Genomic DNA, 23,236 nt, shown 5'->3' on the forward strand with positions numbered 1-23,236 from the left:
TGGTGTTTAGGGTGCTAATTAAATAATAAAATTTGTTCCATTTGACGTGTAGCAATATAATCAGTTCAGAGAATAACACTACACCTTATACCTACTAATTTTAGGATAATTGGGAAAGATGTATTTGTATTAACAGAAATTGTCTCTACAAAAACAAAAGGATTAGCGACGCTCCTTTATGATATGTGAATTGTTGTGCAATCACAAAGTTTTAAAATACAATTTTCGCTCATAAATTGTAAATTTAACTAAGGGAGTAGTCTAAAAACATTAAGTGAATGCATTATTTTATTGTTCTAATCATTTGTAACTGATAACCAGTGATGGCCTATCACTATGAGTTTGTAAAATCATCTAGATTATGTATTTAATCATATATGTCCTTGAGAGTGAACATCATTTGAGGTTAGTACAGGTATAATACAAACGTGAACTACACAACATTTTAGTATGTTTAAAAATATGCATGCATGAGGTAGTGTGTTACTACTATTTTTTCTGAGTGTAGGGTGTATTATGTAGGTCAGTATGTTACAAAATAATTGTTAATTTCAGGGCGGTCAGCAGCACATCATCAATCTTCTGTGCCAGATGAGAAGGGTGGGAAAAAAGTGGCAACTAAAGGGGTTCCTGTAGGTCAGCAGCAAATTCAACAACTGGAGTCAGACCAGTCCTATAGTGAGGAGGGTAGCACAAGTGATGAACCAAGTGAGGTAATGGAAGGGTTCCTTCCAGAGGGGGATGAGAGTTTACCGTGGAGAAAGCCTCGTAGGACAGAACAGACAGCACCTTGGCGACGTGGCTCAAGAGTTCGTGATAGGTCTTTAGATAGTCAGATGGAAAAACAGCCAAAATGGAAAAGACAGGCTAGAGACAGATCTTTGGACACACAGCAAATTGAGACAAGAAAGAAAGTGATTCCGTGGACTGAAGAAAGCATAAAGCTCAAGAAATCTGTTACAGAAAAAACGAACATTGAAAAGGAAAAGATTGAAGATGTGCAATTAAAGCCAATACAGAAGATTTCAAAAGATATAAGCAAGGAAAGCAAAATGTCAGAAGATACTTTATACATGGATAAGAAGGTTAAACCATGGACTGAAGAAGAAGTGAAGTTAAGAAAAATTTCAGTTGACAAAAAACAACCTGAGAAAGAAAAGCTTGAAGAAGTTCAATTGAAACCATTAAGAAAACTTTCAAAGGAAGTCGATACGATTGAGAGGAAGCTCTCAACTGATATTACAGCTGATAAAAAAGTTACACCTTGGACTGAAGAAGAAGTTGTACTTAGAAAAGTGTCAGTAGATAAAAAGCAATTAGAGAAAGAAAAAATAGAAGAAGTTCAATTAAAACCAACAAAGAAACTTCCTAAAGACGCGGATTCTAAGGATCGCAAACATTCTATTGATACAACTACTGATAAAAAAGTAACTCCTTGGACAGAAGAAGAAGTAAAACTTAGAAAAATTTCAGTTGACAAAAAACAACCTGAGAAAGAAAAGCTTGAAGAAGTTCAATTGAAACCTACAAAAAAGCCAAAGGATATTGACATTTCAGAAAGAAAATATTCTATTGATAATGTAGCACCTGAGAAAAAGGTGACCCCATGGTCAGAAGAAGCATTAAAACTAAGAAAGGTATCAGTTGATAAAAAAGTGCCTGAAAAAGAAAAAATTGAAGAAGTGCTTTTGAAACCAACAAAGAAATCTTCAAAAGGTGTTGATGATGTTCAAGAAAGAAAACATGTTCCAGACCATATAGTATCTCAAGAAAAAGAAGATACAGTGAAAAAGATGCCAGTAGACAAGATGAAAATTGAAGACACTTCTTTTGAAACAGATGCATATAAATCTTTAAAACTCACTCAGGCAGAACAGTCAGAAAGTGAAGATATTTATGAACATAATATAACGGATGAAACTTTGAAAGCTCAGCAAGCCATTAAAATTAGAAGAGCAAAACAGCACATTGGCAGTGTACTGAAAACTGCTGTTGAAAAAGATACTAAACTAATCACAGAAAAAGAAAGTGAACAGATAGAAACAATAGAAATAGAGCAGGAAATTGAGACAAAAAAGAAAATAGATGGTAAAGAAACATTAGAAGAAGATAGGACTCAGCCACGAAAATTACCATGGCAGAGAGGAAGATCAAAAATTAAAGAAGAACTATCCGAAGAAGCATTACTACCCAAGCAAAGATCTGATTCCCCAAACTTTGTACCAGAAGAAATACAACCTGAGTTGCCCCTTGAAGAGAAATCTAAAGTTCCCTGGATGCAGGAAGCCATGAAACTAAAAAAATCACCAATTCAGAAAACTGAAATTATCAAGGAGAAACTTGAAAGTGTTCAGTTAAAACCACTAGGACCTAAAGTCACAGAAGAAATGCAATTTGATTCAGAAAATGAAGCAGAAAAAACAATGATAAAAATCAAATACAAGAAAAAGCCAACAAAGAAAGAGGCAGAACTTGATTCTACCTCTCTATTAACAGATGCATTAGAAACAAAAGTTCAGGAATCTGAAATCACTGTAATGAATGTAGATACAAAAACATATGAAACAGAAACGCCAGAAAGTAAATCTGAAGATGAGCATCATATGAAGTCAACAAAGAAGCATGTGAAATTCATTCCAGAACCTAAAATTGAATCTTTGGAGTCATTTGGGCTTAAAGAAGAGTACATAGATGTTAAAGCTTCAGAAATGGATTCTGCTAAAATTACCAAAAAGGGAATAATGAAAAAATCTCAACATGAAGATTTTCAAGAAAAGACATTACTTGATATAGAGGTAAAAGAAATTTTTAAATCAAAGCATGATAGAGAGGTGAGCCCAATTGAACTGTCAGATAAACCAACACTTCCATGGAGGAGAGGGAAGCAACCCAAAGAGAGTATTGTGCCTGAAGAATTGAAAGTTTTAGTTAAACCAGAAGAAGCTCTTGATAAACCTGAAGATAGTAAAGCTCAGTTACCTTGGAGAAGAAAGAAGGAAGTAACTGAAGAAGAAAAACATAAACTGTTAATACCTTCTGAAAAAAGTCCTCAGTTAAAAGAAGAAAAACCTTCAGATGAACAAATTGTGGAGAATGTAGAAGAAGTAAAGGAACATGAGACTGATAAAATGTATAAAACACCTTGGGGTCCAAGACAGTCTAAGAAGAAACCTGAAGTTATAGATAGTATTGTTGATAAAACAGATTTTAAGGCTGTTGAGACAAATGAGACTGTATTGACACCTTGGGGAAAGAAAAAAATGTCAAGTAGTTCAGAACAAAAGCCACAAGAGTTGATACCTGAAACTAAAACTGATAATATAACTCAGGAATTTCTGAAATCTTCTGACAAAACTATTGAAAAGCAAGTAGTTCAGGAAACAGACCTACCTTGGAGAAAACAGAAAGTCAGTATACCTGTTAACCCTGAAATAAATGAAGAGGGTGTACTGGATGATTTAAAACACAAAGTCTACAAACCAGATAGCACGACACCAGGTACATCTAAAATTAATTTAAAGAAATCTGTGACTGAACAAACTGAGGCTACAGGAGAAGACCAACCTGAAAAACAAACGGCTTTGCCACCATGGAGGAGACGTAAGCCTGAGAAAAAAGAAACTATTCCTGAAAAAGAGATACCTTTGGAAAAGTTAAAAGATGTTGTACCAAAAGAAGAAGAAGATAAGAGGCAAAGGGACAAAGCTACAAAACCTGATAAGCCAGAGGAACCTGAAGGAAGGACACTAAAAATGGGCAAAGGCAAATTACCAGGGCCTGAGGCTGAACCAGAATCTGTGAAATTGAAGAAAGTTCCCAAGAAGCCTGGTGATGATAAACCTGAAGATGAAGAGAAACCAAAGAAAATTATCAAAGAAAAACCTCTACAATCAAAGCCTGAAGATGATGTTAAATTCAAATTAAAACCACTGAAAGATATTCCTACAGGGGAGGAACCACAACCTATCCTACCAGATGAAAAACCAGAAGAAAAGGTAAAAGATGATGTAACAAAAGAAGAAAAAAATAAAAGGCAACGGGACAAACCTACAAAACCGGATGAGCCAGTAGATGATAGAAAACTGGTAATGGGTAAAGGAAAGAAACAACCTGAAGAAGAAGAAAAAGACATTAACTTAAGAAAAAAGCAAGGGCCACCAAAAGAAGAAGAACCAGAGAAAATACAACTAAAACCATGGAAGAAAGATAAACCTGAGAAAGAAAAAGATGACAAAGAAATTTCAGTAGGCAAACCTAAACCTTCTGATAGAAAATCTGATGATGAAGATATACCAATGCCAGAGTTTGAAGACGTTCCCTCAAAGAAGAAAAAGAAAATTAAGAAAAAACAATCCAAAGAAGGAGATATCCCCTCTGATACTCCTGGGGAATTGAATGATGATGATGTGACAGGTGATGTACTGCCAGATATGGATGTACATGAACCTGTTGATTTAGAGAAACCTGTGCCCAAGAAATCTGAGGCTGTTGAAGATGACCAACCTGAAAAACAAACAACTGTACCACCTTGGAGGAGACGTAAGCCTGATGTAAAAGACACTAGTCTTGAAAAAGAGAGTCCATTAGTAAAGGAAGAAGAAATACCAGAAAAAACTAAGAAAAAGAAAACCAAAAAGAAAACAGTGAAAGGGGCACCAGAGGATGTCGGAGAAGAAGAAGGTGTTGAGGTGTTGGCAGATACTCAGCCTGACCAGTTGAAAAAGGAAAAACCAAAATTACAGAAGTTAGAAAGAAAAGAAATCAAACCTTCTAAATTAGTTATAACCCCAGTTGAAGAGTCACCTCTGTTTGCATCAGTAAAACTAAAGAAGGTACCTACAAGACCTAAAAAAGAAATTGAGTCTGTAAAGATACCAAAAGTCATGTTGAAAAGCAGAATTCAACATTTTGAGTATCCACCAATTGAACAGTACCCTGTGATTAGTGAACTTGAACCAGTATACGTTGACAATGGTATTCTATCCAGAAACTATGAAGAGGCCAAAACCATTAAGAAAACTAAGAAAAGACGTGTCAAGTTGCCAGAACTAGAAAAACCAGAACTAGAAACTTATGTTCCTTTTGAAGATGAAGGGAAAAAACCTGCAAAAGAAGATGATGAAGCAAAAAAATTACCAAAAGACAAAAAACCCAAGGACACACCAGGGGAACCTGAAGGAAGAACGCTAAAAATGGGCAAAGGCAAATTACCAGGGCCTGAGGCTGAACCAGAAACTGTGAAATTGAAAAAAGTTCCCAAGAAGCCTGGTGATGATAAACCTGAAGATGAAGAGAAACCAAAGAAAATTATCAAAGAAAAACCTCTACAATCAAAGCCTGAAGATGATGTTAAATTCAAATTAAAACCACTGAAAGATATTCCTACAGGGGAGGAACCACAACCTATCCTACCAGATGAAAAACCAGAAGAAAAGGTAAAAGATGACGTAACAAAAGAAGAAAAAAATAAAAGGCAACGGGACAAACCTACAAAACCGGATGAGCCAGTAGATGATAGAAAACTGGTAATGGGTAAAGGAAAGAAACAACCTGAAGAAGAAGAAAAAGACATTAACTTAAGAAAAAAGCAAGGGCCACCAAAAGAAGAAGAACCAGAGAAAATACAACTAAAACCATGGAAGAAAGATAAACCTGAGAAAGAAAAAGATGACAAAGAAATTTCAGTAGGCAAACCTAAACCTTCTGATAGAAAATCTGATGATGAAGATATACCAATGCCAGAGTTTGAAGACGTTCCCTCAAAGAAGAAAAAGAAAATTAAGAAAAAACAATCCAAAGAAGGAGATATCCCCTCTGATACTCCTGGGGAATTGAATGATGATGATGTGACAGGTGATGTACTGCCAGATATGGATGTACATGAACCTGTTGATTTAGAGAAACCTGTGCCCAAGAAATCTGAGGCTGTTGAAGATGACCAACCTGAAAAACAAACAACTGTACCACCTTGGAGGAGACGTAAGCCTGATGTAAAAGACACTAGTCTTGAAAAAGAGAGTCCATTAGTAAAGGAAGAAGAAATACCAGAAAAAACTAAGAAAAAGAAAACCAAAAAGAAAACAGTGAAAGGGGCACCAGAGGATGTCGGAGAAGAAGAAGGTGTTGAGGTGTTGGCAGATACTCAGCCTGACCAGTTGAAAAAGGAAAAACCAAAATTACAGAAGTTAGAAAGAAAAGAAATCAAACCTTCTAAATTAGTTATAACCCCAGTTGAAGAGTCACCTCTGTTTGCATCAGTAAAACTAAAGAAGGTACCTACAAGACCTAAAAAAGAAATTGAGTCTGTAAAGATACCAAAAGTCATGTTGAAAAGCAGAATTCAACATTTTGAGTATCCACCAATTGAACAGTACCCTGTGATTAGTGAACTTGAACCAGTATACGTTGACAATGGTATTCTATCCAGAAACTATGAAGAGGCCAAAACCATTAAGAAAACTAAGAAAAGACGTGTCAAGTTGCCAGAACTAGAAAAACCAGAACTAGAAACTTATGTTCCTTTTGAAGATGAAGGGAAAAAACCTGCAAAAGAAGATGATGAAGCAAAAAAATTACCAAAAGACAAAAAACCCAAGGACACACCAGGGGAACCTGAAGGAAGAACGCTAAAAATGGGCAAAGGCAAATTACCAGGGCCTGAGGCTGAACCAGAAACTGTGAAATTGAAAAAAGTTCCCAAGAAGCCTGGTGATGATAAACCTGAAGATGAAGAGAAACCAAAGAAAATTATCAAAGAAAAACCTCTACAATCAAAGCCTGAAGATGATGTTAAATTCAAATTAAAACCACTGAAAGATATTCCTACAGGGGAGGAACCACAACCTATCCTACCAGATGAAAAACCAGAAGAAAAGGTAAAAGATGATGTAACAAAAGAAGAAAAAAATAAAAGGCAACGGGACAAACCTACAAAACCGGATGAGCCAGTAGATGATAGAAAACTGGTAATGGGTAAAGGAAAGAAACAACCTGAAGAAGAAGAAAAAGACATTAACTTAAGAAAAAAGCAAGGGCCACCAAAAGAAGAAGAACCAGAGAAAATACAACTAAAACCATGGAAGAAAGATAAACCTGAGAAAGAAAAAGATGACAAAGAAATTTCAGTAGGCAAACCTAAACCTTCTGATAGAAAATCTGATGATGAAGATATACCAATGCCAGAGTTTGAAGACGTTCCCTCAAAGAAGAAAAAGAAAATTAAGAAAAAACAATCCAAAGAAGGAGATATCCCCTCTGATACTCCTGGGGAATTGAATGATGATGATGTGACAGGTGATGTACTGCCAGATATGGATGTACATAAACCTGTTGATTTAGAGAAACCTGTGCCCAAGAAATCTGAGGCTGTTGAAGATGACCAACCTGAAAAACAAACAACTGTACCACCTTGGAGGAGACGTAAGCCTGATGTAAAAGACACTAGTCTTGAAAAAGAGAGTCCATTAGTAAAGGAAGAAGAAATACCAGAAAAAACTAAGAAAAAGAAAACCAAAAAGAAAACAGTGAAAGGGGCACCAGAGGATGTCGGAGAAGAAGAAGGTGTTGAGGTGTTGGCAGATACTCAGCCTGACCAGTTGAAAAAGGAAAAACCAAAATTACAGAAGTTAGAAAGAAAAGAAATCAAACCTTCTAAATTAGTTATAACCCCAGTTGAAGAGTCACCTCTGTTTGCATCAGTAAAACTAAAGAAGGTACCTACAAGACCTAAAAAAGAAATTGAGTCTGTAAAGATACCAAAAGTCATGTTGAAAAGCAGAATTCAACATTTTGAGTATCCACCAATTGAACAGTACCCTGTGATTAGTGAACTTGAACCAGTATACGTTGACAATGGTATTCTATCCAGAAACTATGAAGAGGCCAAAACCATTAAGAAAACTAAGAAAAGACGTGTCAAGTTGCCAGAACTAGAAAAACCAGAACTAGAAACTTATGTTCCTTTTGAAGATGAAGGGAAAAAACCTACAAAAGAAGATGATGAAGCAAAAAAATTACCAAAAGACAAAAAACCCAAGGACACACCAGGGGAACCTGAAGGAAGAACGCTAAAAATGGGCAAAGGCAAATTACCAGGGCCTGAGGCTGAACCAGAATCTGTGAAATTGAAAAAAGTTCCCAAGAAGCCTGGTGATGATAAACCTGAAGATGAAGAGAAACCAAAGAAAATTATCAAAGAAAAACCTCTACAATCAAAGCCTGAAGATGATGTTAAATTCAAATTAAAACCACTGAAAGATATTCCTACAGGGGAGGAACCACAACCTATCCTACCAGATGAAAAACCAGAAGAAAAGGTAAAAGATGACGTAACAAAAGAAGAAAAAAATAAAAGGCAACGGGACAAACCTACAAAACCGGATGAGCCAGTAGATGATAGAAAACTGGTAATGGGTAAAGGAAAGAAACAACCTGAAGAAGAAGAAAAAGACATTAACTTAAGAAAAAAGCAAGGGCCACCAAAAGAAGAAGAACCAGAGAAAATACAACTAAAACCATGGAAGAAAGATAAACCTGAGAAAGAAAAAGATGATAAAGAAATTTCAGTTGGCAAACCTAAACCTTTTGACTCTACCCACCCAGAAGATGATTTTGGACCCAGCGAAGTGCTTGATAGAAAACCAAGAAAAAAAGATAAAACACCAGAAGAACCTAAAGAAGAACCTACAGAAACTTCTGAAGTCCCAACTCAACCTTGGAGAAAAAAGAAGCGTGTTCTGGTTTCAACACCTAAAGTTATTCCCCATGACGAAACTCTTGAAACTAAATTAATACCTACACAAGTCACTGACGTTACGGATGAAACAAAACCTGCGGAAAGTGTGTCAGAAGAAATGAAATCTCTTGCAGCTGTAACTTTGAAACAAGAACAAACAAAAATGAAGAAGCAAGAAATTACAGAAGAAGCTGAAGTCGTTGAGGAAGTAACTTGGAGAAAAGAGTTGAAAGTAGCAACCCAGTCACAACGGAAACAACCAGAAAGACAAGGGGTTCTTGAGTTGGATTATGACAAACCTATTGGTGATCTAGAAATCATATCTAAAAAGCGAATGGAACAAAAAACTATAATTAAGGAGTCTGAGTCTCTGTTGCCCCCACGTTTCACTCACCGTATTGAACCTATTATTACAGAAAAGGAAAAACCAGCGATTTTTACTTGTAAAGTGGAAGGAGTCCCTTTCCCTGAACTCACTTGGTATCACAATGGCAAAGAAATAAACCCCTCTGAGAGAATCATAATGACAGTAACAGAAGAAGTTGCCACTTTAGAAATTGATGAGTCTGTGGTAGAAGACGTTGGTGTTTATTCATGTAGAGCTACAAATCGTGCTGGGGTGGCAACATGTACAGCAAATCTCGTTATTTTAGGTATTTAAGTGTTCAATATGTTGTTCATGTGTTCAATATATTATTGTGTGTGTAATGTTGTCCACTTTAACATTTCATGTTTTCAATGCTTCCTAGCATGTCACCACTTTTGTTTTTGACTGTGATTTTGTTTTAATACTTTGATTTGAATTAATGTTTTTGATTGTTTTATTGTATAGCATATAAACAAATGATCTTATTAAAATTTACAAGTAGTTTCTGTGATTAAAGTGAGTACTTTACATATTATATTCGGAAAATTTATTTATGGTTAGTTTGGTTTACTTGAATTTTTATTTTAACTACACAACTGTGATAATAAATAAATATAATATATTTTTGCTTTCCAAAAAGTTTCAAGTTCCATATAACTTTCCAGCTACACTGCATTGAAACTTTGGTTACATAATTAAATACTTGAATAATTCGGTTTCCAATTCTATTTCTATGCTCTGATTGTTTTTAGAAATTTATTGGTAAAAGACGATTATTGTTTATTTGCTCATTCAGCACTATGTTCTGTATATACGTACAGTATTCGTTAGCTCAATGTATATGTTGTTACATTTTCAACATATTAACATAGATACACCATCAACAATTATCATCACTGTGATCAATAATTAGGCTACATTATTTAATATAAATAAGATGTTAACGGTTTTGAATGCTAATTTAATGCCTACTAGCACTATCTATTATTTACTAAGAAAGCATTGCGTTTGGTTATATTTATCAAGTACAATATGGATTTAGTAAATTTATAATTTTGAACAAGTATAGTGCCAGCATACACGTAGCATTTATATCAACTAACTCTAATGAATGCTTCAGAGGAGCATGATATCAATCAATATTTTCAAAAAGTTAATCCAATAAGTAGATTTATAAATACAAATTCCAGTTTAATAAAAGGATAATATTCCAATTCATAAAAATGCAATAAAATGTAACTTCTGTTACCTTCAGTCTCTCTGTTGTTTGAGTGGATTATGCTTATGAATGTGGTAGGTATATCTGGTGTATATTAATGTTAAAACATGTTTAAAATGTACTGTATACCCATTGACTGCCACGGTTAAATATTTTGGTACAGCACTTTTTGCAATATTAATTATTCACTGATTATGTCTAAAAATACCTGTATTAAATTTTTGCTGATTAAACTGAGTAATATAGAAATATGATATTGCTGTACCTAAAGTGAGTAGTGTATCAAATTTTGCACATAATACCAGAGTACATTGTTTATTGGTGTAAGACAATAAACTATATACAATGGGACAAGGTGATTGAATACAATAGTTATTTTATTTAATCAAAAAATAATTTTAAATTATGATTTAGTACTTTTCAAGAAATTTCTCTATGTTGTACAAAAAAGGGGTGAGTATTGAATGTTTTGAATACATTCTCAGATGTCTTAATTGCATGGTGAATTTTGTAGAATAATTGGTTTGTTCATATAAATAATTAAATTTCATTATATAAATTTTATTGTTGTAGAAGTTTTGTTTGTGTTGTACTTAACTGAGTAACAGCATTTATTTTGTGTATTGAAAATTACGTTGGGTTTCTTAGTGCATTATGTTGAAATATATAGAAAGATTTAATTCTCTTGGAAAACGTATCCAAAAGCAAAAAAAAAAATGTTTGATGTTCAGATAATTTTCATTTTGTATGTGGTTAATAACAATGAAGTATTATAATTCTCTTAACATAAATTGTTTATATCATTTGCCATAGATAACTCTAAAGTTTGATTTGGGGTGATGTACATATTTAAACTGATTTACTATTACAGGTTTTACTATTAACATTTTCACTGTGGCAGCGGGCATAGTGCATGTGCTGTGGTGTTTGATTACCTAAGGTCAATATAGTCACAGTGAAGGTGTTAATAATGACATTTAGTAATTATACGTATGTTGATAAACTTAGTTTTTCATTATTTTTGTTGTGTATTTTTATAGCAGTAGTTTTAATTTAAAGGATATTACATTATTTAATGAGCCAAAAATGTCCAACAATACATTTGAAAATGTTTGACCTTAGAAGCGCAAAATATTTTAGTTATAATAATATGATATGGGTATTATAATTACTTGAAATGGATATTCATACAAAAAGTTAACTATTTATTAAATTAATCTCCTTGATTCTCAGCATTGAAAGGTTCATATTTAAAATATGTTTCAAGTAATTAGGTTATCTTGAATATAACATTTTATTTGGTCATAGAAAAAGAAGAAGATGGAATTGCTCCCCAGTTCACGTTGCCTATAAAGCCACAGGTGGCCAAGCGCAAGAAGACAGCGACGCTTAAGTGTGCTGTTGTTGGTAAACCAACACCTACACTTAAATGGTTCCGAGCCAATGAGGAGATTGTACCAGATGAAAATCATCAGCTGAGTTTCCTCCCAGATACTAATGAATCAGTCCTGACCATCGTGGAAGTGGATGACCTCGATGAGAGTATATACTCTGTGCAGGCTGTCAACAAATTCGGACGTGCTGAGTGCAGAGCTAACATCGTCCTCAGTGAGTATCAACAGAACATATATTCAGATGATTAAGTTCCTTTCACACGTTGTTAACTGCATTTATAAAAATAAAGGAGGAAATGAATATGAAATGAGAAGAAAGGAATGACTGAATGGTGCTGGTACACTCAGACCCCAAATGATCTATTTTGATTCACAAATCAACTATGATAAGGAAAATTACCAACATTTTATTTAGCTGTTATAGCCTCAACTTTGGTTATTTTTTTAAGTTATTATTTCACTGTAGTTTGAACATTGAACAAAAAAGAAAAATTAATAAGTTAGAACAGAAGTTGAGACAAGTAGTGAAATTTCATATTAATTTTAATAGGATTTTTGTTTATTCATAGTTTCAACAAAAATTAAAGTTTGATCTTAACTATTTATTATATTTTAATCAAGAACTGAAAATATTGGTTTTGTATTGAATTACTGAGTTCATAAACACTTTATGAAACAAGTAAATATATATATATATATATATATATATATATATATATATATATATATATATATATATATATATATAAATATTTCTAGGCTACTATAGATTATTTCTGAGTGTAATGTGAATGAGATAATCGTTCACCCTTCTATGAAAATGAAAGTGCATTGGGGTTACTGTTATAGTAGTGGGGAATGAATTGGCCATGACTCTTGAAGTTGAATGTTGGAGGAGGCCATTATGGACCAGATTAAAAACGCATTGTAAACATTTAAATCTTAGCACTTGGATTTTAAAAATTGTTTCACCATATATAGAGGTATTTATTGCTGTGAATGTATGGTGTTCAAGTTAGTGACTTTGACATTTACCCTTTCTCTACAGCTAGTATGGTCCACACACTTGATTACACCAGTCTTGCTACTATAGCTTAAATAAAACCCAGATTTCAACTTTCATAGTTTGAATAAACTTCTGTTCAATGCTGCTCTCTGTTGGGAGAATTTTCACATTTTGGCAACATAGTTAAAATGGTAGTATTTTGTTTTAACACAGATCGGTGATTGAACACATATTAAAAACAAATCATTTACAAAAATTTGGATATTATTTAGCTATTATCTCTGGTAAAAATAATGAAAGTAAAATATACACTTAACTGAGTCCGTAGATTTTAACTGCAGAATAAAAGAGACTAAAACACCTGAAAATGACATGCTTTATTATAGTTTACGGTGAAGAATGTTCACCTGCTAGTTGTTTGCCAACCATAAATAATGTCCTTTCCTGACTAAAGTTTTGTTACTGTTCAACGTTCTGGTCCATGTTTGTACTAGCTTGCCTCATTAATCGTACCTCTCAGTGTGTAAGCAAAACCAGTGCCAAGAAAGTTGACAAGCCAAAACCTGACATCTGCTTTTTTTTGGATAAGGACCAAACAGTTTCTTGTTATTTTAAACACAAAATGCTTACTTAATGGGAATCCTTGTAAATGGAGTGTGTAAAGTAAACTTGCTCGACTTTTAACTAATAGCCAGATCCTTGAGTTTGACTGCTCTCATTATAACTTGGTCATGACTTGTGTTTTTATGGCCTTGAGAATCTAGCAAGAAAAATATTAGAAAGGTTCTCACATCATTGAGTGAATTTCTTTGTGTTATAGAAATGTTTTAGACTTAAATCATGATTTTTTATTAAAATTTTAGAACACATTACAATTTAAATGAGGAAATTAGAATCAATCATTTACATAGCTCTGTAAAACTTAACTGTCGTATTAACTGAAGATATAATTTTTTTTTACAGTAAGATTTTTACAAATAATTGTTCATTTAGGTGAAACTAAAGTTACTCCAAAACCAGCAGTGTTTGAGGCACCTAAGATCACAAAGCCACTTCAAGCCTTGGTGGTACCCAAAGGGTCTACGGTCAATTTAGAAGTGGAGTTCACAGGAGTGCCTGTGCCGGAAGTGAGGTGGTACCGCAACGGCAAAGAGATTGTGCCAACTGCAGATATGGAGATGCGTCCTGGTGTCACCACCCTGACTTTACGTGATGTCAACAAGAAACTGACAGGAAAGTACGAGGTCAGAGCGATGAATCCTGCTGGGGAGGCACGGACTTCAGGCTCTGTTGGTGTCGCAGGTCAGTATAAATAACCAATCTGCCACATTCACATTTTTTACTTTGTATCGATGCAAATGTACAGCAATGTATTATATCGTAAATGTATTTTGTATCGTTCATAGTCACAGCTTCTTGGGTTTGGATTATATATTATTAATATAATATGATCATAAATATTATATTATTGTATTTATACCAAATAGAACCAATCAGTAACTAAATATACAAAAAGAAACCAATTAATACTCATTAATAATGAGAATTATTCAAAGGAATTTGTAGCTTTGCTGTATGCAATTTCTTTGTAAATTTCAGCATTCTAATACTGCAACTAATATTCGATGCACAGAAATGTAACTTTGAAGATGGAGCTTATACTGTAAACACTAACTTTAAAAATTACAAAAATCAATAATCAAAACTTTTTATTTTGAGAGGCCTTTTGATAATAAGGCTACCTTCATCAGACATGTTACAAAAGTAAATATATGAAGTAGATAAATTCATTACTAAAAATAAACAACTGTACTTTTCGTATTTACAGTAGAATTCTTCAAATACAATTTTGCCATAACCGACTCCTCAGGATATCTGACCTAGAGTCTGACAGTCTGCTTGTTTCTGGTATAAGGCAATAACGTCTGGACTTTTTGGATTTTTGCCAGTTAATTACTGTATACAGTATGGTATTGTATACTTTCATTTTTAGCTAAAAACCATTTCAATAATACTGTATGAGGGGTTATATTACTGTATTAGTGTTTTTATCAAATATATACTCTGTTGTGATTGGAAAAGAGTATTTTTTGCGCCTCGGATTATCTGACTTATTGCTGTTCTGACCACTGCCTAGTCCAATCAGGATTGGATATAAGGAGTTCTGCTGTACTTTTGTGATGTGTAGTCAAAGGCAGCCTTGCATCAAGAAGGCCTAACAAAATAAATATTGGTTTTTTAATTTTTTTATTAAGCGATTACAATATAAATATAATATGTAATATTGTAAAGCGCAATCTTACTATATTCCAGAAAGTAAGAATTGAGGTATTATGGGGAAAAGTTAAAAAAATTGTAGTTTAACACTAGGTTACCACATATGAAAATATGCTGTCTTCAGCAAAGCGTTACCAAGAATGAAGAAAAAAACAATTAAATAGCTTGGTTGAATTTTCTTCGCATAACCCGAAATGTTATAATAAAGTGAGGTGTAGTCTAAAATAGCACTAAATTTGTTTATTCCACCAAAATTAAGTTTTACAAATAAATGCATTTTTTACTACTATCTAATGGATAAAAACCTAAGGCTGACTGGGATAGTTGTAAATTTGATTGGGATCTTTTTTGTGGCAACTAATGAACTTAGATTTAAATTTAAATTTATGCGTTAGTTCATTGTGGCATTCAATTCTTCATGTATGATGAGTTTATCAAAGGACAAGAAAGTAGCCTCGACTTAGCATCAAAAGTAGTCCTGTTAATTTCATCTAAGACATACATTTATATACATATATTTCTATGTGCTCTGTCTTTCCTATATATATTCCTATATCTATTGGTTGATTTGAGGTGAAATAGAGTTTCATCATTTCTCTCTGAATAAATAACTTTGTTTGGCACGTGAAACCCCTGCACCACAAAAATGTGAAAACATTTTTGGGATCTCATATTCTAAAACTATTTCTGAGACACCTGGACCCTCTTTTTTATCTCATCCCCTGGGAGATAAAAGTTCCATCTCATTTAATTTTAAAAACCAAGCTCTGCCTATATCTGTACATTTCTTGTATCTTCTGCATGCAGATCTTGTAAAGGCAGATCAATAATTTTACCTCCCAATGAGTTTTATCAAGACTTTGATGAGCTGGGTCTTCTGCCCTTTTGATCCTCTCCTGCTGTATTATCCTTGGCTACTGAATGTGCTCAGCCTAATGCAGTGATATCTATAAGCTTTTGGGTTGACAGATGTTGAAGAACTGTTGGAAATGGAGGGAGTGAAGGCTCCTCGGTTCATCCAGCCACTCCAGCCCCATACTGTGGTGCCTGGAGAAGTTGTGATGCTGGAGGTTCTCGTCCAGTCATATCCCACCTGCTCATTCCAGTGGTTCCAGCACAACACACCAATCAAAGTGAGTACATATCTGAAGTAAAGTGAGACAAACCATAAAGACACGTACATTCTGAAGAAAACAAGAATTACTATTAACTCTTGTTATCTGTGGCTGATTCATGATTTGGCAGGACTCTCTGATACATTCTTAGGACTGATTCAGTAATAAAGGAGTTATTGTAATACCTACTAGAGGCTAAAAATATATATTTAATAGATTTTTCTTCAATGCAAAACTAGTTACAGTGCTTGTGGTGCATACTTCACAAAGACAAACCAACTAACCCACTGCAATGTTGCAATTACATTCTATGCACTTCATGGAAAACTTTTTCAAAACATGATCACCATTATTTGTTTCATGACAGCTGATTATTTTACATTAGATAAGACTGTGAAATTAGAATTCAGTAGTCTAAGGAAAACAATACAAAATAAGTTTCTCATAAAAAATCAATTATCTATTGTTTAGTTGTTTTACTAAGAAACTAAGACATATTCCATCAAAAATTTAGAATAATTTTAACTCTAAGAATTATAGATGTCGAATAAATATGTCTAAAATCTGCCCTAGTGCATCTTTTACTTAGACATAAAAACTGTGTCATAATCATAACAAATTAGCTTTCATAAATAATTTTTGTTAGGATTGCAATGAAGGAGGAGGAGCTCTTCTTATTGGAATATCAATTTTCTATTATTTTACAAAAGAAAACTCACAATTCTCCAATAATTTGTGTTTTATTGGAGAATTATTGGAGAATTGTGAGTTTTCTTTTGTAAAATTATAGAAAATTTTTGTTAGGTCTAAATTTTTAAAGTTAATTAATAACTGTGTTCAGGTTTAGAAATTTGACTTTAAATTGATGTTTAAAAGCCACTTACATAATTGTTATTATTTTCAGTAATAACCAATGTACAAGTAAATATTTATACATAATTACAATGCTCTAAGAGAAATACTTTTAGAGTTGTTATATACAGGATGAAAATAAGTGAATTATTCTCTCCTAAAAAATTTTTAGTTGTAAAAAACCAAAAGCTTCAGGGAACGTTAATTACACCACTGGTAATTTATATTTTAGTACGATATCTATTCTTAAAAGTTGCTCTTGCATCCATCAATAAAAAACATGTAAATTGAACGCAAAGTTATCCCGGTAAAAATAGTAGTTAATTAAAAATATACATTTAAAATTATACATTTAAAAAGAGTTTGTTATAGCACCAATTTTGAGATGAGAAAAATATTAACATTTAACACAAAATATGGTGTTGTGGCGATAATTTTCTTAAGTAATTAAAATTATAATCATTATTGTTTTAAGAGTGATGTTTTTTAACCAGGTTTGGTTTTCAGAAAAGGCCAAAATAAAATTAAAACAGCATGAAACTTGAAGTGGTTTAATGAAATATTTCATAGCGTTTATTATATTTCTTTTCATTAAAAAGTGAAGGGGCGATTGTTACTTACAACTGTATAGAATGTTCTACACTGTATAGAAACGAATCGTTAAATGACAGTAAGATATTTTGTGTTGAACAGTCAAGCGTAGAGACCAGGATAATGTCTGACAATAACCGATCAGTACTAATGCTGCCGGCTGCACTGAGTGAGAATGCGGGCGACTACACGTGTCGTGCAGAGAATGTCGCAGGCTCAGTCACATGCAGTGCGACACTAAGCGTGACTCCGACCTGGGAGACAGTCACAGAGCTCCAGTCCCCAGTGTTCACTATCACACCCACCCATGCCAAAGTCATGGATGGTGAAGCTACTGAATTCGTGGCTAAGGTAAAAATATATGAATTTTTTATGAATTATACATTTTTTATAAGATTTACGATACAGTTAGGAATATGTGAATCCTTAATTGTGAGGCTGGCTTTGTGTTTAAACCAGAATTTTTAAAACTATATTTCTCTGATTCATCATTGGCAATAAAAAATATCAAACTAAAGGATTTGGTTTGTAACTGTTATACACAGAATTGATTTAATTTGTTTTTTTGTAGTTTTAGTAATCTGTAAACAATAAAATTAGTGGGTAATTAACATATAAACGGCCGGAGTGGCAAAATACGAGTTTTGCGTTATTAACTTATTGGAATAGTCCTATAGAACAAAAAATATAAGGTTAGATGGGGTGGAAATGAGAAATAACGAAGTTCTAGAACATAAAAAATGGAACAACTGTTCACGCGCGGAGTAATATTTCCATGTTGTACATCGACGTCGAGCACCACGTGACCTTTTGTGACCATGATTCAACCTCGTGATGACGTTATCGAATGGGTCGCCATCTTTGCAACCGTAAATGAAAAATAATACTGAAATGAGCAGAATTTTGATCAAAATGAACAATGTTTTTCTTAATTTCAAGCAACAAATTAATTACTTGTTATCGAAATGAGACGAATGCCTCCGGCCTGCTGCCGTAGGCCGCGCTGATGTCAATTAAAGAAAAACATCCCTCGAGATAGTACCTATCAGTAAAATATAAAATTCTAGAGGGGCTGATCAGAAATATAAATTGAAATGTAATGCAAAGGCAATATTATGTAAAGTTAGAAAACTTAATAAATCATGAAAAACTTAAATATAAATATATAGATGGATATTAACAGAGAACACTTACCATTAGTGTGTTGGCGGATGTAGCTGAGCAGCAGCAACAAAAAAGTGGATTTTTAAAAATTGCAACATTTAAAACTTCTTTTCTTACTAATTTTTCTAATTTTCCTATCGCAACGAAACAACAAAGTCTCCCGGTTTAAAAACAACACGCGACCACACGACGAACAAATACACTCATTATTAAAAATTCCATGTTCAATTAAAAAGGAAATAATTTCGTTTCGGTTAAAACGTAAACTCTTTACGTGCCCTACTAAACACTCCGACACACACAATTCACTAGGGTTGGTCGAACTAGTGGATGGTTGATTCATGATTGTAACGCACTCACTCAATCCAATCTACTGAACACGATATCTTGTGAAGCACTGACACTGCCCCGGAGAACTCAGATAACAGATACGTTATCAGGCTGCTATCAGTCCCGGCCGCAGTTAATATTCAAGTAAACAGATTATCCAGACACAGCACACAAACTGAACATTAAAACATTAGAACCTTACCACTTATGAATATACCCCTTAAAATCATGTAATTTGTCATTTGCACCCCCTAGTACTATATATATTTTTTGTTCAGGAGGGTGAGCAGAATACGTTGATAACGTCAAATTCGTGATTTGCCGCTCTGGCCTTTTATCTTATAGCTACCAATTAGTGTTGTCATCAACATATGACAGCTTTTACCCTGACGTTGTCGAGTTCTAGATAGATGAAATGATTGAGAATGTCCTTTGATTACTACATATCACTATGTCAAATGGAATGTTATGTTCTGTCAGCTTATTAGGGAACTTAGGGGTGGTTTAAACCTAAGTGATACCCACCTTGAATAAATAAAATAAACATAACCGCCTCTCCTCCTTATAAGTCGAGATCTTGGTTGTTTAGCAGGGAGTAAAGTTTTTTCAGAGGTGTACAAAATATCCATTTTGTCCATCCAAAGAAATATTTCAATTCTGCATGTTAGTGTTTAAAAGTATCATGTTTTTAAATTTCTCACAAATACCCATATTTTTCCTAGAAGGCATAAGAAATGATAGTAGACTAAATCTGAGGTTCGTGTCCAGGTGATCGGTAAGCCCACCCCTGTGGTCAGCTGGTTCCACAATGGTGAGCTGATGCGGGAAAGCAAGCAAGTCAGCATGTACCAAGATACTGAGGGAACATGCAAGCTCGCCATCTCTGAAGTGTTCCCCGAGGATGCAGGATTGTACACCTGCCAAGCAGTTAACCCAGTTGGTGAAGCAGTCTGCGCCACTGCCCTTGTTGTTGAAGGTACTTACTCTTCTCTTTAGCAAGGATGGTAATTATTAACTACAAGGTGACATAAAAGGTAATTGTTCAATTGACGCACCCGAAAACAATCTAATTGTATGATATACTCCTATTTAGTTTTCTTACTGAAGTAAAATAACCATTTGTGTAAATTCATTGCTCATTTATGTAATGAATATGGCAAAAATATTCTGTGTGTTGGTAAAGTTATTTAATGTCGAATAACATTTCTGGAATGCAAAGTCAAGACATTCGAAAATGTGATCAAAGTGACCTGCAACTTTCTGATAACTTAGTCTGAACATATTATTTCCTTCTAAAAAACATAGAAAGAACCACTGGCCATTGATGGTGTTTATTACTTGCCTTCAAGTCATTAGTCCATGGGAGGGAAGTTTTTAGCTCTAGCTTTATATGGTTGATAAAACCTGGTTTGTTCTTAGCTCTAACTTTATATGATTGATAAAACTCTGGTTTAACTCAGAACCATAACACTGCATATCAACATTATACTTGTTTAACACCATAATTAAATTTTAACTTTAAGTAATAATTCTTGAGCAGAGATAAAAATATATCAAACTCAAAAATACTTCAAGATACAAAAGACAAATTTTTATCATATCATAATAGTTATAACAGTTTTGCTTGTTATAATTACAGAGAGCTTTGGAGAGAGACTGTTGTGCGGTCTAAGACACGGCAGTTGGATCTGTATTTAGAGATAACATATATTTAAATCCTGTCTGTGACCATAGCACTTTTTATTAGTACCATCAACCTTGTACTGTATCGATTTTCCCCCTAGTTCTGTTTGATAAGATCCTCGCACAGACCAGTGGCACATAAAGGCGGACAGAGTAAGGCTCAAATGGGGATCAGCCTCTCCTTGTAACAAACTTATTTTTAAATCATCATACTGTACCAGGACTTTTGAACGATCCTTTGAAAGATAATGAAAATTGTGAATGACCCATTCAGTATATTAGAATGTTTATCAATTTGAATTGATGTATGCTGATGTTGTTTATGTGATTTTATAGCCTACGAGTACGTTCCTGACTCTGAGATAGCTTCCATCACAGTCAACACTTCCCTGCTCACAGGTCAAAGTGGCTCTGAGGAAGATCTGCTTGCAGACAAGGTGAGGGTCTCACCTTGAAAAATGTAATGGTTTCATGTCAGTGAAGTTCCACTAAACAATTAACCATTTAATAATAGCCAATAATATTCTTTATCCTATCAGCTTTATTCTGCTAATCTCTATTTCTACTGAGATATGAGGAGATATAATAAATCAAAGTAAAGCATAATTAACTTTATGTACAGTTTAAAGTGTTTAAGGCTAAAGAATTTTTTTTTCATAGTAGAATGAATTTAAAGTTAACTAATCCTAATTAATGTAATTAATCCATTCAAAATTATAAAACTATAAAATATAATTAGTTATAACAAATAATAAATATCGACTATTTTCTGTGTGGAAAATTTCTGTGTTTATTACAAAATATTTTATTTTCTCTTTAAACTGTTTGATTTGTTTTGGAGCAAAGTTCTTATGAGTTTTTCTGTAAAACTGTAGATGGTGATGAGTGGTATGGGTTATATTTTGAGTTTTATTTTATCAAAGTAGAAAGATTTATATTTTAAATGAATTTTAATGTCTGTAAGTTATTAACATTTTAATATTTTTTAAACCTTGACTGGTTTTTTACGCTACCTAAACATTAATATATTCTTTTTGAGTTTGAGAATCCCATCCAAATTTTATTCTCATATTCAATAATAACTACATACATTATGGTTGATGTGAGAATAAATGCACAATAAATTATTCTGGGTGTTAAAATTGTTCTAATGGAAATTTCAATAATGTTTATTTAAGGTTTAAAAGTTTCTAATCTTTGTTTGAATCTGAAAATGTTATCCCTTCCATTCACGAGACACTACCTACTCTGTTGTTCAAGGACATACTGTCAGAGGTCTCAGAAGAGAAGTCAGACGAAGAGCTGGGAAGTGCTCCGTACTTTATCACACCCTTACCCGAGGAAGTACAAGCAAGGGAAGGAGAGCTTTTGAGGTAACTACTAATACTGAATTAAATGAATTTTTACTCTAAACAGTGAAATTATAATTATCTGGAAGCATTAAAGGGAGTAGTACCTATTGATTACCCAAATCTTTAATGGTTCCCAGAACAAATAAATATTAATACTGTTATTGCTTAATATTTATTAGGAGTTCTTTTGTTCTCTTAGGACAAGAAGCTTATAAATTGCACTTAGTCCTATAAGAACCTTAGCGCTGCTTCTGGAGTGACAGGATATTCAGGATGAGTATGGTTAGGGAGTAGGGGCCACCTCCTATCGAGATCCATGAGGAAGAATTAGGGCACAATCTCAAAGTCACGTCCCCATGGAAGATTGGGAGACCAGCTCTGCACCAGCCTCTCCAGTCAAAGCAGGCTCTTTGAGGGGAGTTCCAGCATTTTTATCATGGTTTTATATTAGCCACTGGTTAGTGGAGCTTAATAATTTGTTTAGGTGTCTCACTGTTGGTTTTAATTCTGTCAAACTGATATGATCTGAGAGCAAATATATAGTTTTATATTTTAAACCCTTTGATAGGTACCAACTCATTTTGACCTACATAAAACTAGTTCACCTAATGATCAATTTATTTCTTAGCATAAATTTATTTGATAAATTTTAATAAAAACCAGATATGTGCTTATACAATGCAAATTAGCTCTTGGCTCTTGTACTAGGAAAAAATAACTCTATGAATTTCAGAGATTGTGTACACCATTATTTTTTGTGTATTTATTTGTTATTAGTCTATCAGGAAACTATAAATGTTTTAGATATGCTTTAAGAACTAGTCACATATTGAGAATGTTAAAATAATATTTTAATTATTAGATGCAGGTTTGATGGTTTACTATTTATGGTTATTTTCTGTTGTCAGAACTTTTTCTCTAGAGAATCTGAAGCTCTTAGCCTGAACTTTTTGTTGCATTACAGTACTTCAGGCTTAGCTCAGATGATCATTTGTTAGTCGGTGAAAAAGCCATTCTCATTCTGGGATTTCAAGTCGGGTACTCAGGATATCATATTGCACAGTTTGCTCAACCCTACTCCTTCTACCAGCATTGGAAATTCATTTAGACCAACAGGTTAAAGAACACACTTGAACTATAGAGATGAATAGC

At 33.7% G+C, this 23,236-nt stretch overlaps 1 protein-coding gene across 1 annotated transcript in view; it reads left to right on the forward strand.

The window, feature by feature from the left end:
• The window catches only part of LOC124365929 (titin-like), a 256,928-nt gene that overhangs the window by 115,923 nt on the left and 117,769 nt on the right, over positions 1-23,236 (forward strand). The window contains 8 exon segments of the mRNA XM_046822067.1: positions 556-9,387; positions 11,629-11,928; positions 13,714-14,022; positions 15,967-16,130; positions 17,658-17,906; positions 19,818-20,025; positions 21,069-21,169; positions 21,993-22,105. Of these exon segments, the coding sequence (XP_046678023.1) occupies positions 556-9,387; positions 11,629-11,928; positions 13,714-14,022; positions 15,967-16,130; positions 17,658-17,906; positions 19,818-20,025; positions 21,069-21,169; positions 21,993-22,105 (10,276 nt within the window).

This window comes from Homalodisca vitripennis, chromosome 1 (assembly GCF_021130785.1).
Source record: "Homalodisca vitripennis isolate AUS2020 chromosome 1, UT_GWSS_2.1, whole genome shotgun sequence".
Lineage (NCBI taxonomy): Eukaryota > Metazoa > Arthropoda > Insecta > Hemiptera > Cicadellidae > Homalodisca > Homalodisca vitripennis.